At 37.3% G+C, this 16,161-nt stretch overlaps 3 protein-coding genes and 2 long non-coding RNA genes across 12 annotated transcripts; 2 read left to right on the forward strand and 3 right to left on the reverse strand.

The window, feature by feature from the left end:
• The first annotated feature begins 543 nt into the window (after window positions 1-543).
• On the forward strand, window positions 544-4,796 carry LOC124204568 (chymotrypsinogen B-like). Of its 2 annotated transcripts, none has more exons than XM_046601633.1 (10): window positions 544-1,025; window positions 2,450-2,560; window positions 2,778-2,917; window positions 2,985-3,505; window positions 3,592-3,683; window positions 3,759-3,882; window positions 3,954-4,095; window positions 4,164-4,306; window positions 4,382-4,460; window positions 4,533-4,796. In XM_046601633.1, exons 3-10 carry the CDS (start codon window positions 2,782-2,784, stop codon window positions 4,604-4,606), a joined length of 1,311 nt encoding a protein of 436 aa, XP_046457589.1. In that variant the 5' UTR covers window positions 544-1,025; window positions 2,450-2,560; window positions 2,778-2,781; the 3' UTR covers window positions 4,607-4,796. The 2 variants fall into 2 exon arrangements, with proteins under 2 accessions (XP_046457589.1, XP_046457591.1); XM_046601635.1 differs by having other exon boundaries at window positions 558-1,025; window positions 2,991-3,505.
• Window positions 4,797-6,997: 2,201 nt separating this feature from the next.
• LOC124204585 lies at window positions 6,998-8,345 on the reverse strand. The gene is made up of 4 exons (XM_046601666.1): window positions 8,186-8,345; window positions 8,022-8,114; window positions 7,657-7,936; window positions 6,998-7,587 (listed from the first exon to the last, which is right to left on the reverse strand). The coding sequence occupies exons 1-4, from the start codon at window positions 8,300-8,302 to the stop codon at window positions 7,106-7,108; spliced, it is 972 nt and encodes a 323-aa protein (XP_046457622.1). The 5' UTR covers window positions 8,303-8,345; the 3' UTR covers window positions 6,998-7,105.
• A 657-nt stretch (window positions 8,346-9,002) lies between these two features.
• LOC124204591 lies at window positions 9,003-10,329 on the forward strand. 2 transcript variants are annotated; one of them, XR_006878995.1, is made up of 3 exons: window positions 9,003-9,349; window positions 9,697-9,823; window positions 9,955-10,329. It is a non-coding gene; the product is annotated as an uncharacterized LOC124204591 (long non-coding RNA). The 2 variants fall into 2 exon arrangements; XR_006878994.1 differs by having other exon boundaries at window positions 9,115-9,288.
• A 248-nt stretch (window positions 10,330-10,577) lies between these two features.
• Window positions 10,578-12,892, reverse strand: LOC124204596. Of its 2 annotated transcripts, none has more exons than XR_006879005.1 (6): window positions 12,620-12,892; window positions 11,594-11,685; window positions 11,419-11,493; window positions 11,199-11,352; window positions 10,992-11,080; window positions 10,578-10,925 (listed from the first exon to the last, which is right to left on the reverse strand). It is a non-coding gene; the product is annotated as an uncharacterized LOC124204596 (long non-coding RNA). The 2 variants fall into 2 exon arrangements; XR_006879004.1 differs by lacking the exon at window positions 12,620-12,892 and adding an exon at window positions 11,778-12,025.
• Window positions 12,893-13,259: 367 nt separating this feature from the next.
• LOC124204583 lies at window positions 13,260-15,908 on the reverse strand. 5 transcript variants are annotated; one of them, XM_046601660.1, is made up of 8 exons: window positions 15,759-15,908; window positions 15,238-15,312; window positions 14,903-15,154; window positions 14,669-14,833; window positions 14,460-14,597; window positions 14,194-14,396; window positions 13,786-14,127; window positions 13,260-13,720 (listed from the first exon to the last, which is right to left on the reverse strand). In XM_046601660.1, the coding sequence occupies exons 2-8, from the start codon at window positions 15,302-15,304 to the stop codon at window positions 13,550-13,552; spliced, it is 1,338 nt and encodes a 445-aa protein (XP_046457616.1). In that variant the 5' UTR covers window positions 15,305-15,312; window positions 15,759-15,908; the 3' UTR covers window positions 13,260-13,549. The 5 variants fall into 5 exon arrangements, with proteins under 5 accessions (XP_046457616.1, XP_046457614.1, XP_046457619.1 ...); XM_046601658.1 differs by having other exon boundaries at window positions 14,460-14,598; window positions 14,664-14,833; XM_046601663.1 differs by having other exon boundaries at window positions 14,903-15,159.
• Window positions 15,909-16,161: the final 253 nt, after the last annotated feature.

Raw genomic sequence — 16,161 nt, forward strand, 5'->3', positions numbered from 1 at the left:
AATTTTTTGTTTACTGAAATCTATCATGATTTACTCACGAGCTGTGACAAACAAATTTTTTGAACCAGCCGGGTTTTTTCATGAATTACAATGTTAATATTTAATTTAATAGAATAGGACTACTACGTAACGAAATATAATCATGACAATATCCGCCTTACCATCGTGGAATAGAACAACCGAAAATTAGAAATTTACAAACAATCGAAATAGAAACCAAATCTTAGCTTGTTTTTTCTTCAGTATGCTGGAAACTAAAACTAGACTGTTCAGATTTGGTCTTTATATTTTGAGGGGATGCAACTGTTTAATCTTCCTTCTGTTTATTATTATTATTTTTTTATTTCTTACACAATCGTAAACTTAATAATTTAATAAGTTACTTGATCATCAGACTCTATCGAGAAAAAGTGCTGATGTAGTCTGATTTTGAATATTTGAATCAGCCGGGTCTTTTTTAGACTAGGAGGTAGGGTAAGGAAACGAATCCAAGATGGCCGCCGCTTTTCTTTCGTCCAAAATGGCGTCGTTTTGGGGGAGGGCGTCTTCTATTCCTCAGTGTGATTCGAGATGCATGGTTGGACAGTACGGAGTGCCGACATGTTTCCTTTTTAGTGATTTCTCAGTGAATTTGCACAATTAAACATATACTTTTGACGTTTACTTTTATAAACAGTCTTAAAGGAATTAATAATAGGATTGAAATTGAAAACCCCACCAGGAATTGAATGATTTGACGAACGGTAAAGGACACGAGAAGTCAAAGTCCTTAAGTTTCACTTGAAGAAAAGTTGTGCCAACTATTATCCTTTTCTATCCAACTAAAACTGACAAGAAAAAACGAAAATGTGTTACGGTTTATATTAACGACTGCAACTAACTTGTCTAGTGGAAACCAGTTTGATGTGACCAGATAAGTGTGTGTGTTCCAGACTGAAACTGATCAAGAAAAACATTGAAGGGCTTCAGAAAATTCCGGTTTTACTGCAAGATGATTCAGCCATTTTCAGCTCTCCATGCCTCTGGTATAACAAGTACAAACCCAATTCCTTTCTTCGATTTTTCCCAATTATTATCCCACCCGACAACAGTATACGTGATGCCAAAAAGGAATCCTTAGTTGGCGTAAAACCCATAGATATTTGCATAACGAAATCAAGTATAAAATGTCGCTTTTTTAAATCACTCTTGGCATTGTTGTTATGACGTTGCTCAAATCTTGATAAATGACTATTAGTTACTAGTTAGTAGCTATGCATTTCTTGTGCTACTCACTCACCTTCAAATGTTATTGCACTCGGGACACCGTCTCGTGCGTTCAAAAGTTAATGCAAATTCGTGAAAACTCCGTACAGCATTTGTCGTTTTTTTTTGCATTTCAGAATTGAGCGACTGTTAATTTATTCGTTTTGACAATGATTCCGATTGCAAACTTGTTTTTGTTATAGTTAGTAAAAGGTCTGACTTTCCTTCCTTTCAATGTCAACGTCCATTCCATATTTGACGTTCAAAAACTATCCGACAATGAGCAAACCGAGTGCTGCTGCACAAGACAAGATCCAAAGTGTTTTATTTGAAGTCATGGCGATTCGATGCGATCTAAAAAAAAGACCAGTTTTTCAGAGTTTTTCTCGTACACGAGCGAGTTAGAGTTGTAAATTTGTCCTTATTTATCCAGTCTCGATCCAGTCAACAATTTGGCTAGTAACCATTCATTTTGAATAATTAAGCTGATAAATTTTTAAAAAGGTTGGAAACTTACATTTTAAGAAAATACGTTGTTCATAACGGTAATCCATAGCTTGACAATTATGACTGTTAAGTTTCCGAATTCAATCAGGTCTTGTGATGTTTAAAAAATTTCCTAAATTTCCGTCTTATCATATTGGTGCTGACTTCTTCATTTGACTGAATTGAGTTTAAATCAAATGAACTATTAAGCTTATTTGTTTATTTTTTTGCAATTTTAAATCAAAAGAAATTAAACTAAAACATTTCAGATTACTATAAATGTTCATTTAATATAACCTCGAGTGTGGTATAATATTTAAAAGAATGACGATGCAGAGGTAGTACGATCGTTACGTGCAAGTAAATAAAATGCATCAGACCAAAACCAAGCTTGTTAGTTAACAATAAGATAGCGAGAAATTATTCTACTCCCGAATGAAGAGTATAGAAGGCCAGTAACTTGATTTGCATTTCGATCACGATGAAGGTCGAGAGACAAGAATATAAGAGTGCAATTAAACAACTTCCATATTGAGGGTGGAATAGCCCATGTTAGACGGACCCGACTGGAGAAACCCACCGTACGTGTCGTCTGGCACCGTAAATAAGCTACTTTCCTATTGTACCTTGTTTTATTTCATCCCATTTTAATTCATTTCAAAGGGCGGTGGCTCCATTCAATATTGAAGTTTATGCAAATTTTGTGAATCTGAATCAGGGCGGTTCTTCTTGAGCGTCTCCAATTCTGCAATATAAAGGAAACCCTACTCGGAAGTTAATCAGTCGTCTCGTTGAAGTTCAAACAACACAACCTTCAGCAACAATCGAGGTATTATCACAATTTTAAACTTATTATTATTATTTTTTTTTTTTTAATTTAGCACAGTAATTGAATAGAATTTAATTCAAATGTAATTTAATTTTACTTGTACTGCACTCCTCTTCTGAAATGTTTTGGCTAAACACACCAACAGTCTGTTTGAAATTCTGTAACTCCATGTGCTTACTAATTAAATTATTCTTAACGTCATCTCATACGTATTTAGGAGAATGATGGGCGACCAAAGAGATTTAGCAAAAATCATCACCTTGTTTGCGGTGGTGACTCTACTGGGCTGCTGCAATCCTGTCGCCAGTTTCTTCCTTCCCAAAGTCACTCGCACCAATGACGCCGTCATCATCGATTGTAAGTCAAATGAATTCCTTAGTTTTTACAACGATTCAAATATTTGTAACTGTAATCAATTTTTAAGTTTCAGTTAAGGGATCGGAATATGCTGCTCCCATTCAAAGCAAGAACGTCTTTGCTAATCCAGCCTTCGCTCCTCCTCAGCCATTTTTCAATCCTTACGCAATGATGTATAATGGATGGTCTTATTCTTTTGGATATCCTGGTCCCAGCGACCGTGCAGATACCCGTGAAGGTGTTCCATCTACCAGGCAGTTTGATGACGAAGAAGAAGAAGGCTTGAACGAGAAGCCGGTCATAAAACAAATACAAACAACAGCAAAGCCAACAACGACAGCGAAACCAACAGCAACAACAGCAACACTAACGACAACAACAACAAAACCAACGACAACAACAACAAAACCAACGACAACAACAATAAAAACAACATCTACAGCCATTCAGTGCGGCCGTGGACCGACCAGATTCCCCCACAATGATAACGACCGTCGTCGGACATTAATTAGCGAAAGGATTTCGCTTTCATCAGGGGGAGACTCAACTGTAGTGGTCCAAGCCAAAAAGAACGCCTGGCCGTTCATGGTAAGTTGATTTATTTCTTACTTAAATCGCTGTTTACTATCAATACTCGTTTATGACGTTATTACACTACAATCATTTGATTACAGGTCACCCTGAAAAATAGTAAAGGTGTCTTATTTTGTGCCGCAACTTTAATTAGCGACACGAGAGTATTGCTGGCGGCTCAGTGCATGGAACAGTAATTTAAAATTTCATTCATACACTCACATTTCATTGCACTAAAAATGTCTGACTTCTTTTCTGGCATGTATAGGCTGTCTTTGGTTGACATGTCGGGTGTAACTGTGTTGATTGGAGTGACGGGGCCAGCAAACATCCAAATGACGAGGAGAATCAGCAAACTTTATCTTCACAGCCAATACAATGCTGCTAACTACGTAAGTTTACAACTTAAACAGAACGCAACTCCTTTCTTATATTTAATTCACTCCCACCTGCTTTTGATTAGGCCAATGATATCGCCATCATTATTTTGGACACGCCGGTGGTTATTTCCAGGAGTGTTGCACCTGCTTGTTTGCCACCGGCAAGTTCCGACCCCGACCAATACGCCGACAAAAAAGCCATTATTTTGGGATGGGGAACGGAAGGTAATAATGGATCTCAAAAGTTATTTATTGGTTAAGATGCAACATGCCTTTTCTTTGTTCAATTCTAGACATCAATACCCCCAGCGAAAATCTGCTACAGGCCAAAGTTGACTTGGTGGCCAACTCCGAATGCAGGTCGGATTCTGACTTTGGAAGATATGTTTCCGACACGAGTCTCTGTGTTAGTTCTACGGACGTATTCACATGCGCAGTAAGAAAATGATTCCCTCTTCATCGTACAGTTTTCACTTTTCAAGATAATTATTAAAATTAAAATCAATTTTAGGGTGACATTGGCGGCCCAGTGGTCAACCTCCCGGCACCAGGGACTTGGACCGTAATTGGAATCAACAGCTACACTCAGAGTGATTGTTTTAATCTAAGATATTTGGTTACAATCAAATGACGGGTGGGGTTTTTAAATTTTCTCTCAACAGGTGACTGCAGTGCCACTGGCCTGAAAACCAGAGTGTCGGCCTATAGGGACTGGATCGACCAGTACATGAAGTAAAAATGACCCACAAGGACAACGACGACGAACATCTTGATATGACATGATTATGGAAACTAGATTTTCTTTTTAATTTTAATTCGGCTCACCAATATTAATTATTTCAAGCCATGCTATTTAAAGCACTAGTGCATACCATTTAAACAAAATTCTGAATAAATATTAGCCCAGTAATCAAGCAAAATCCAGCCAACTCGATTATTGAGTTTATTTCTTAATTTTCGTTGAGTAGTGTCGTCACAAAAACACAAATTAAGTCATAGTCACAAGGTTTGACTCTTGTTCGAAAAAGCTGATATTTATCAGTCAAAAATGAAAACGACCAACTACCAAGTAGCCTACGTATATCAGAACCAGGGGTGTGGAGAGAACGTATCCATTATCCAAGCAAACGTCACTGACGTATAACTACTAATTGACAACAGCGCGCCGGCGCCAGTCTATTTTTAAAGGAGGTAAGGTAAAGAAATGAAACCGTAATGGCTGATGGCTGCTTTCGATCTCTCATCGAATGTTTTAACTCACAATTCAACTGTGTTCTGTGCAATATTGTGTTTTATTATCTTACAATCACGGCGATAGGGATCTGTGAGAATCGACATTTCCTTCCAAGTTGCAGCAGAGAAAGATTGTCGTAGGCGGGAGGGACTGTGAAGACGAGTAAACCGGATCAGTCAACGAGAAAGAACAGACAGCGATTTTCACTGGATATACGAAAAGGATGAACTAATTACTTATTATATGTTACATCGTTTACGAATGTAAAAAATATCTGCTTTGACTGATCTTGGTTACAAGTGTCACAGACTTCGTAGTCTGTTGTTGTGGTTTGCAAAACAGCAGACGAGACAGCCTCACAGGTATCATGTATCTGATTGTTTTGTTCATCTTCATAATCTTTCCGATATCCTTCCTCACTCTTGTTTACATAAATCTTTTCCTTCCCCACTGACAACATTGCAGCAGCTTAAACTAATGGAATCATGACTAAACTAAAATTTCCCATTAGGATACCAATGTGAATTGCACGGAATGCCTGGGCAAATGCTGACTTTAAGGATACTGCCACATGGTTTTAACCCCCCCCCCCATGCAGATTCAGGTATTTACCTAATTAATCCATACATTTTTTAAAATTTATTTTAAAATTTATGGTGTATTATTGATTATTGTTACAGTGGCCGAAATGAAGTTCAACTCAAGGAGGTCTCGATCAACCATATATTTTACCTTAATCGTTGCATGAGCAGATTCGTCGTGTTAAACGAATGGACTGCGCACCGTCTTCCAGCAGGCTTCCAGCAGTGAAGTTGATGGCGTCTTGCCTATCGCCAAAGAGGCATCATTTTCTTTTGTATTCATTTGGTAATGTATTACTTCTCATTTCTGTACTGTCAGCTATTCAAAAATATTAATCTTTATTTTTTTTATGTAAGTTATATTAGGTTGACTGCGGTTATGATTTGGTTTCGACTACATTGACACTAAAGCCGGAACCTTCACCTTGTGCAATTGTCAGCGAGTATCGCTGCAGAGAGAGAGAGGGACTGGAATTAATAATTAGGTTAGAAAACTCATCCTTTACTTACCTTTCCAAGTGTATTTCGCTCTACTATCTTGGCCAAAGCTCAAAATTTATGATCCATGCCGCTTAATCCGCAGTACTGGCAAACGGAATGTATCCATCGAAATGGTTACTTTGTTTTATAATGCTGAAATCTAAAAATCATCTATTTTTTCTTGACTCGTGACATTTTGAACCAGTCAGAACTGAAATTGATCGATTGACGTAAACAAAACGAGCCACACAGTGGTATTTCGCACAACTGAATGAGATTGGCTGTTTTGTCAAGTCGATCGAAATCTAATTCGTCTTTGTCCGTGTGTTTATGCGACTTCTATTAGCGCCCACATTTCATGTTCGGGATGAGATCGCAACAAACAGTTTTCATTAGCTGGTGGTTTCTAACTGGAAAGAGGGTTAGGTATTTGACACTCGCAATTGAATCGATGAAATTTCAATGTCGTGTGGCTTCACAATGACGAAAATGTTCTCAATTTCTTAAATTTCGAAATAGCAGGAATTATAACATGTTAGAGTCTCTCAATTCATTGAAAATCAATTTACTCTTGCATAAGCTTGTTTTCTTGTTGCTGTTTCAATCCGCTGCCGATGCAGCTAACTAGAATCCCGATGTCGCCCATTTCCCCCCATCGCTCGCGCCCTGGTATTTTTCTAATGAAACTTCAAAGTCGTTTGCTTTTAGCAAATGAAAACGAGTCTAGTTGTATCTAAGAAATTTAAGCATATTTTCGTAAAAGCGTATCGTATTATTTCCTTTTACGTTTAGTGTCCATTTTGATCTGACTCAAGAATGAAATGCATATTAGTTTCCGATTTAGGAATTGGTATATTACGAGAAAGAAAATTACATCACAGATAATTTTATTCTGAAGTGATTTTAAAAAAAGTTATTATTATTTGATTGATTTTTTTTTTCAGTTGTGATATATTTGCGGTTGGAAAATATCTTCTTGTAGTAGCCAGCCGTTGAAGTGAGTGAACAACCCTCCGTATAGATACACTCCTGTTTCCATGGAGGAAATCTGTATCCAGACTTGATCGCCTTTGATCAAATTAAGCGTCGACTGGAGAGAAAACGTTTCGTATTGGTAATCGGCGCTCATTTCGTCTGCGTAACCGTAAGCGATTGAATTGTCGTTCAGGAAGAGACCGATAGTGAAAACCAGTCGAGTTGTCGTCGCCGGAATGTACGCCGTGCCCGAGAGCGAGAAAAAGTAGTTGCCCGTGACTGGGGCCGTGAATTTGCCCGATGTCAAATTCATGGCTTTTCCAACGTTGAGTCTTTCAATTTGAAATGGAACGGGAACGTTGATCTGAGTGAAAGACGAGCTCCTCTGCACGTAGAAGATAGCGGGCGATGATTTCATTTCAGTCGAGCCAATGAATTGTTGGAAACCTGCGGGGTATGAATTTACAGTAACAAAGTTCATTTTAAAAGTGCTTAAATCAACTTTGTGGGTATTACCAGGATCGCTGGATTGCTTGGTAAAGTCGCAGTAGACACTTTCCACCATAGAAGCGCCTCTTACGGAATAGAACCCACTCAAACTGTGACCCATGGCATATAGATCTGCGCACGAAGTTGGCATTCCATTGCTAATTCTCGAATCATTTTTGACGTCAGATCTGTAATCAGAGACTGCTGCCGATTGCTTGTTTTGAAGGGCAGTCAAAAGCCGTTGTTGTTGTTGCACTTTGGACTCTAGCTCGGACACTTTGACTGACAAACCTTCTCTGATTTCATACTGATAGGAATATAGTAAGTAACTATGTCAGTTACGTCATCACAGTTAATGAGGAAAAAAATTACGTAATAAAATTCAGATTTACTTGCTGTTGCATTTTTAGTTCGAGTGCCTCCAACCTCGCGTCTTTCATTTCCAGTTGGACAATTTTGTCTTGCAGAATTGATTTGATCTCGACCTTTTTTTTTACATCAACAAAGAAATCAATTTAAGTGAAATGGTAAATAAAAAGAAAGTATAGTTTGTTACATAATTATCAGTTAATTGTTGCAGTCGATCCTCCAAGGAAAGTCCATCGACCGAGTAAATGTTCCAAGCGCAAATGAGAAAAGTGAAAAAGGAACAAGTGAAAAAGTTGCTAGCCATTGTAGCGAAGAGTCTGAACTAACTTCGAGCTGATGTAGCAATACTGATTTATTATAAAACAAAATTGGTTATCCACTAACTGCCGGTATTAATCACTTGTGTGTAGATAAGAAATGTGGGTCCCTTTTCGTTGGGTGTGTTTGTTTGAATTTCAGTTGTTCATTTTGTTATGAATCGCCAGATAGCCTAAGAAAGTGACAGGGAACAAAAGTCATCACTCATCACGACGTTGTACAATTCAGATAACAGTTAACGAGTCACGTAGTCCCGCATTATATTTTCCAGTCAAAGTGACCGTCACGTAAACGGGACTAGTTTAAGTAAAATTTATTTAGTTGGCTAATACAGCTTAACACGTTCGCTTGCTTGAAACATATGGGGGATTGATCGTCGACAGCTGCGTTTAATTTTAAATTCTAAATTCTTTTCTTGCTAACCTTATCTATTTCGTAAATGTTTTCTTTACATTTGATACTTCAATTCATTTGTTATTCGTTAAGCCAAATCACTGTAGTTAAATAGGACTAGATTCCTTTTGTAATTGCACTTTGGTCGTTTGTTTCTTGTCTTTTCCGTTTAAGCTTAATATTGGTACGCGACTTGCGTTGCCAAGTTCCTGACGTTTCAAGATAGAGCATCAATGAAGGTGTGGTAAAGTAATCAGACATTCTGTAGACTTGTCAGGTCGATCTCGGATCTGCTAAGGCATTTACTTTATTCAAAATTCTAACACAATTTTGTTCTAATAATTTTTTAAATTAATTGTTAAGCTGAACATTTTGTATTCTCAGTTTCAAAATCGGACTTTTGGCGCGTTTTGGCTGTTGCAATTGGCCAATTGCAGAGATGCGGACGTTTTTAATTGGAAGACCGAGAATGGCAATGTTGCGCCTTGCCCGTTCCTTCCAACTTCAAGATGGCTGCTGGCATTCGAGAATCGAGATACGACAGCAAGTGACAGTTCCCCAGAGTGATGGATCATCTTGGTCTGTACTTCGTAAAGTGTATTTGCCGATTCATGTTTTTACTACCTAAACCAGTTAAAATGTAAAAGCTGAACCTAGTTATTGAGAGGCTAGCTTAGAAAATTTTGGATAGATGTTTCCAGGGTTAGGTGGTACAAAATAATTTTTCAAAGGAATTGTGCTTGTGGCGTCCTGTGGTGGGTAGGCTAATTATACTCAATAGTTGTAAGTAATTAGTGGGTAATACCGTGCATGTATAGTCAACATGCATTTAACTTAAATTAAATTGATCTTGCCTTCGTTTGGTTGTCATAAATATTAGCTGTATCGTAAAGATTGCATAGCCCACACTCATTCTGATATTTTTTATTATGCAGCTTCATGTTTCCTAATTCTTTATTTTCTAACATTCAACTTTATGTACTCTAGACTCCCGAGTCCTGATTCAAGATTTTCGTGGTGTTGTGGAAAGGAGAGCTACAGATGGAAATGCTAGATGAGCATATTCAGCCTGCATTTGCGTTTTCAAAAGAGTTCTTGCAATTGTTCGATGGTGGTAAAAGTTTCTTTTCTAGAGAATTACCTAGTCCATCTTCATTCTTTTCTTAATTTTGTCCTTGCAAATTTATCAAATTTAAAAAATGTTTGAATACTCTACACTTACATTTGGTTAATTGCTTTCTTCAGGTTCTGTACTCCAGGTTTTGTGGTGTTGCGGAGATTAAGAATGGACATGCTGTTTTAACTTTCTTTGAACTATTTACAAAGCTGAAAAGGTTGAAGAAAATTAAATTGTGAATAAAATGTTGGGTCTTAAATAGTGGTAAATGTGTTAAATATCAGTTTGCAAAGGGAGAATGTGTGAAAGTTTGAAATTTGTTTCAGTTGAATAATTTTCCGGTTTTCGATCTGATGTCTAAATATGATGCATATAAAATGTATTTTTTCATCAATAGTACAAGTTATCTTCAGAGTACAAGCTGACATCAGAGGAATTTAAATTCATATCTATGTGATTGTGTTTGATTAGCTAATGATTGAATAAATGGAATGCAAATTAGATTGATATGGAATTGTATTATATTGTCCCACCTCCACCCACAATTCCACCACATTATACAATCACACACATTATACATACATACATACATACACTTAAGTTAACCCGTTGGCTGCCACGCCATACAACCCGTAGGTTGTTTTCTACTTTCTACGTGCCACGTCTGAAGGATCCATGACCAAGGTGGGACTTGCCATTGCTGACAAGTCCGGGCTGACACGGTGACAGGAGAAGATGGAATGCACAACCTCTAGAATCCATCACCGTATCGACAAGGGGGGAAGTCCCTATGGTGCATTGCCTAACAGGGCCTTTCGGCGAATCTTGGGCAGGTGCAGCTGTTCGATCCCAAGGCACATAAGACCAAGAGACCAAACAGTGCGGCCCGTGCTAAGGAGCTAACATGGGGGAAACAAAGGCGTGGCAGCCAACGGATTAACTAACAAAACATATTACCAACAGTAACAAAAGATGATTCGCGTAGAACTTGTAGGATGTCACTGCACGTTTCCGTCGTGGCTCGTAGAGATGCTGAAGTCTAACCCCATCTGATGTTCACAGTCTGTAGGCTGCATCCTCTCGGTTATTATCAAAATGGCTAAATCAAGGAGAAAACAAAATTAATAACAACATTTACATTTACTAACATGACAAATGAAGTTACCTTGATAACACCAATCAGGTTTCCTAAGCTACCCAGAAGACAAAATGAGTCAAGTGGGGATGAAGACTAAATTACTCCAATAGCTTTGCCTATGACAGAAAATTCAAATTATTTAGTTAGTTATTTTAGAATTTTGTTAACTTTTCAACATAAAATCTAAAATATTGAAAGAAACTAAAGCGGTTATGAAAAAAATATATCACTTACAATTGTCTGAAGAAAGAGAGCGATATTCCTGCCTGTGACTGTAGACAGTTGCAGCAGTGTTGAACATTTTGGTAAGTGCCCTGCCCTGCATCTTTTCACGTGACTTCTAAGATTACTCATGTCATGTCCTACATAATGTTTTCCATAGCTTTCCCTGTGACAATGAATACAATTTATGACATCAACTAAAAGTTTAAAATTTCTGAAAGATGAACAATACTTGTCTGTCAATGCAACATTTGTAGTAAAACATGTTCGGAAAAAAACAATACATGTCCACGCTGGGATTAGTGACCTACCAAGATCAATAGAAACTCCAGATAATTATGATGAATAATTGAATATTAACGAAATATGAGAACAGGTATTATAAAAATGCTATCATTGGTTTTTACCTGTATTAACTGGATGATGCATTCAGCAGGACGTCAATTATGAAAGGGTTGCTGGGTTGATCGAAGGCTGATGCTTCCTTTCGCGTTACATCCTACAGGTTATAATGAGAAATATTAAATGTGATCCAATACTCATACGGAATGATAAATCAAACCAGTTGCACAGAAATAAACTTGAATTTACTTAAGAATTAATCGGTAATTTCGTGGAAAAATAGGAACTTTTGACAACAACACAACAATCCGCCATTACATGAAAAACGAGGACCCTCGCCATCTATTGGCCACCTCTGAAACTCGGAAAACTCCCAAGAACGTAATTAGTTTTGTGACACAACTTGAGCTAGAACAGCGCACTTTTATTTGATTAAATCTAGCTTGAAATCATGAGAGCATTACAGGGAACAAAGCTCACTTGCTAGTTTTATGCAAATTTTCCGGAAGTGTATCGGAAGTAAGCGATTGCGCCTTAACCATTGAGCTACCGTCGAAATAAACCAAATATTCGTGATCTCCATGAAATTTGGGGTCGATTAAGTGTAATTTAAACGAAATCCAATTTTTGGCCAAAATTGAGAATTTTCCTGAACTATAGTTCAGGATAATTCTCAAAACCGGAAGTACTCGTACGTACAAATAAAAACATGAACTTTACCACAAATTCGACGAGGATCACGAATATGAGGTTATTTTGTGCGTAAAATGAATATTTACTAAACTACTGACTGAAATGAGAAAACCGGAAGTAGAAAAAAAAACCACATTATTAAAAATCTAACAAGTGAGCTTTGTTGCTGTAACAGAAACGGACAGCCATCACCAAAAATTTTCTTACAGTAGCAGCGAGAAATTTCTTGGGAGATGTACAAAGTTGTGCAAAGTAAATGTAAATAAACTGAGTGGAAAATTATCAAAGGCTATACCGTCTAGCGTCAGAAAAAAAGATAAAACAGTTTAGGATTTCACATTTCTGAAAAATGAGCTGTGCTCCCAACTAATAATCGTCAATTGGAACGTGAAACTTACTTTAAAATCCTTATTAGAAGGTTTTCCGACGAATTTTTCTGGTAAACTGGATGTGCTATGTTATGGCAACATTTTTACAAGACACACTGAGCGTTATCTGTCGAAGACACTTCCTACGAAAACAACTTTTCATATCCCTGACAATTTCAGGGTTTCCAGACGAATAAATGAAAGAGACGAATACACTGGAACAACTTCACTGTCACAGTCTTCACTAGGACCCCAAATGTTTATGTTATTCCTTTTAAAAAAAGATTTCGTCTGCTACTGCAAACCCATGCAAATTAATTAACCACAGCACTGTCGGATCACTCTTTTATGGAAAAATCTTTAACAGTTCCATGACATCTTGGAGGTTGTTTTCTGCCTTTAGCTGGACATCAAATAACACCGATACTCTACGACTTGGGGGAGCAAAAAGTCCTGCAGGTGTGATGTGTAGTTAAATTTTGCATGCGCCCAGATGATATATCTATTCTTCTTTTAACAAATAACGACACATTATCTTCTCTTGTAGCATTGAAATTTCTTGGCCTTTCCAAATCGTTGAACAGCATCTTGCAATGTCAGTTGCATATTCAACTACTACAGAGAATAGTTCCTTTAATAGTTTGCATGATATTGTACACAATAAATAGCATAGTGAATCCCGCAAAATTTATTATATTGCGCATAAAAATGACGAAAAGAAAAAAGAATCAATAAATCACTTCAAATTGCTTGATTTGGGGAAAGACGCATTTAAAACTGTTCCTAGTTAATAGGGGAAGGGAACAGAACTCTCGGAACATTTCAGTTTTGCAATAAAAACAAAAAAATCCCCGTCAATCGTTAATACTTCCAACGTAATGTCCCTAATTGCAATTTCCAACTAGATTTAAAAAGTAATTTCTTGGTAAGAAAAGAGGAAAAATAAAATAAGGAATGTTGTTATTTCAAAAATTCCACCACTTGGAACTTGGCAATTTCGTGGCCAAAATTTGCTACATGAATAAGATTGCCTGTTTCAATTTCGATTGATTCCATGCTTGAGTTCAGCAACATAGAATGTGATACAGCAAGGTCCTTGATAATATTGATCCTTCCTTTAATCAAAACAATCTAGAAAGGAAAGGAAGAAAAAAAAATAAATTACTGAAATTAAAGGAGATATGTTGTTCACTTACTGTCGTAGGGTCATGAATTTTAAAGGGGAGATAACACTTGGGATGGAGATGGATCCACGAGATACGAACGTCTTTTTCTGACACGAGTTGCTGAGCGCTTACAGGATCATCTGGCCTAGCTTTATAAGCGTTATACCTCATCGGCTGTTCATGATCTTCGGGAAGAATAATAGATTTCATAGCCGTAATTGTTTGGAATGTGGCGACTCCACTCCCCACATTTCCTATTTGAATGTTTCGACCAGCATCGATTTCAAGCGGTTTCGTCTTTGATTCCAGAACGGTGCAATTCGAGATAAATGAATCGTTCTTTATCTCGATGCACCCTTCCATCACAATGATCTACATAAATATAAAAGAATGAAATAAGAAATACAGACTACTGTTCAATTTTCTTTCTTTCTTTACCGTAGTAGGTTCGTGAATTTTCAAAGACATCAAACATTTAGGAAGGAGATGAAGCAACGTAACATCCCAGTCTTTTGCTGACCATTGCCGCGCTCGAACAGGATCATCGGGCAACGCCAAATAAGCGTTAAACCGAGTCGGTTGTCCCGCAAGCTTTTGACAGGTGCTAGATTCCGATTGCATTGAAGTTCTGTGTTGTGTTCCTAAAACTCAAAAAGAAAATCAGGAAATTGGCTGAAATCTTAAACGTCGTTCACGGCACACACCAAAGGAATCGAAACTCGATTTATTTCCAGAAGATTTATATTCGATGAGTGCGGATTCAGAATTGATAACTTCCGATTTCCGTTTCTTCAAGAAATTCCTTGTCCCCATGGGGTGATCGAACGTAGAACTACTATTATCTACAATTAAAGAAAGGAATATGTAAAATAAAATAGACAATAAAGAGCAAGCAAATCATCTATAGCATTGCCTAATTTTTGACTGCCAGATGCAACACTAGAGTCTGTAACAGAAAACTTGTCATCAACTGCCACAATTTCCGGACCCGATGTAATAGTAATAGCTCTCGGCTGAGATTTCCTTGGTCGACCCGGTCGACCTCTGGTTGCTTTTGGACGCACACTTATGTCAGAAACTTGATGTCAGAATGTAAATGTAGAATAGATAATGATCAATAGCCGCAAAATTTGTTCAATGCACTAACCTGACTTCTCATTTCTCACTGTCGTTTCCATCGAAGTAGCTCTAACATCACCGTCGATGGTTAAATCCATATCCATAGCAGACACTGAGCACCTATAAGCTGGTTGGGGACCTTGGGGTGAATGATTATCTTTGTCTCTTCCCTCAACCTTAATTTTTGAAAGCCTTAAGATAGGAGTCTCCATTCCTATTTGGTAGCCTGTGATGTTGGGCATCTCTGATGTTGCTCTCCTGAACGTCTTTATTGAAACACCTTATCTGTCATGAATTTAGATTTATTTATACAAGTCCATCAGCTTGCATTGTAATATAGATTTTTAGTGCAATTGGTATTACCTTCTAGAGAAACAGAAAACCTTGGATATCTCAGGGGAACTCGTGATTGATGTATAAGTACAACCATCAAGAAACCTTTAATCCACACAAAAATGTAATAAAAATTTACATTAAATGTTTTTGAGACAGCAAAAGTTACATACTGTTAAGCCTAGACTAATCATTAACTTGACAACGCTTCTCAGACAGTAAACTGATTAGGGATTACTGAACTCTTAGACATGGACTTGAATATCAGAATTAATAATGAAGTTGAAAAAACATTCATATCAATCAATGTGGTAAACTTTAACACGAATAGCCTCGGACAAATTATTCCCACTCAAAACTTGTTACTGATATTCACTTCTAAAATTAAAAATAATGGGTTTACATACTCTATAATTAAGGAAACTGAATGCCATTACTGCGATAACACTAATTAACACAAGTGCACCAAACCAGAATGCACATCCCAAGTTAAACGGCATTTCTAGATATCAAATCCAGAATACATATTACATACACAAAACTAGTTATACCTGTCAGATGAGAAAGATGATTCAATATCAAAATTTATGATTCTGAACAGAAGAAAGAAAACGTGACGTCCATCAAATCGCAGTAAACATAAAGACAATCAGCTGATTAAGGAAAACGGTAGAGAGGCTCAGTTGCCATTTCGCACACGTTGCTAACGTGAAACATGAATACAGTTTGTTTTTTTTTAGTTTTTTAAATTAGCTAAAAGTAAAAACCCATAAACTAAAATTAAAAATATTAAGTTGTTAACTCGAGACGCACTTGACGCGAAGCTTCGTGCTTTTATGGACTTGCATTTTGTTGCCATTGCCGCCAGTTGCCATGCACATTTATTAGAAAACTTGACTTAAGACTTAAGTCTGAAACGCCAGGACGAATATAATTCGCATATTATTGGTAATG

This window comes from Daphnia pulex, chromosome 10 (genome assembly GCF_021134715.1).
Source record: "Daphnia pulex isolate KAP4 chromosome 10, ASM2113471v1".
Classification (NCBI taxonomy): domain Eukaryota; kingdom Metazoa; phylum Arthropoda; class Branchiopoda; order Diplostraca; family Daphniidae; genus Daphnia; species Daphnia pulex.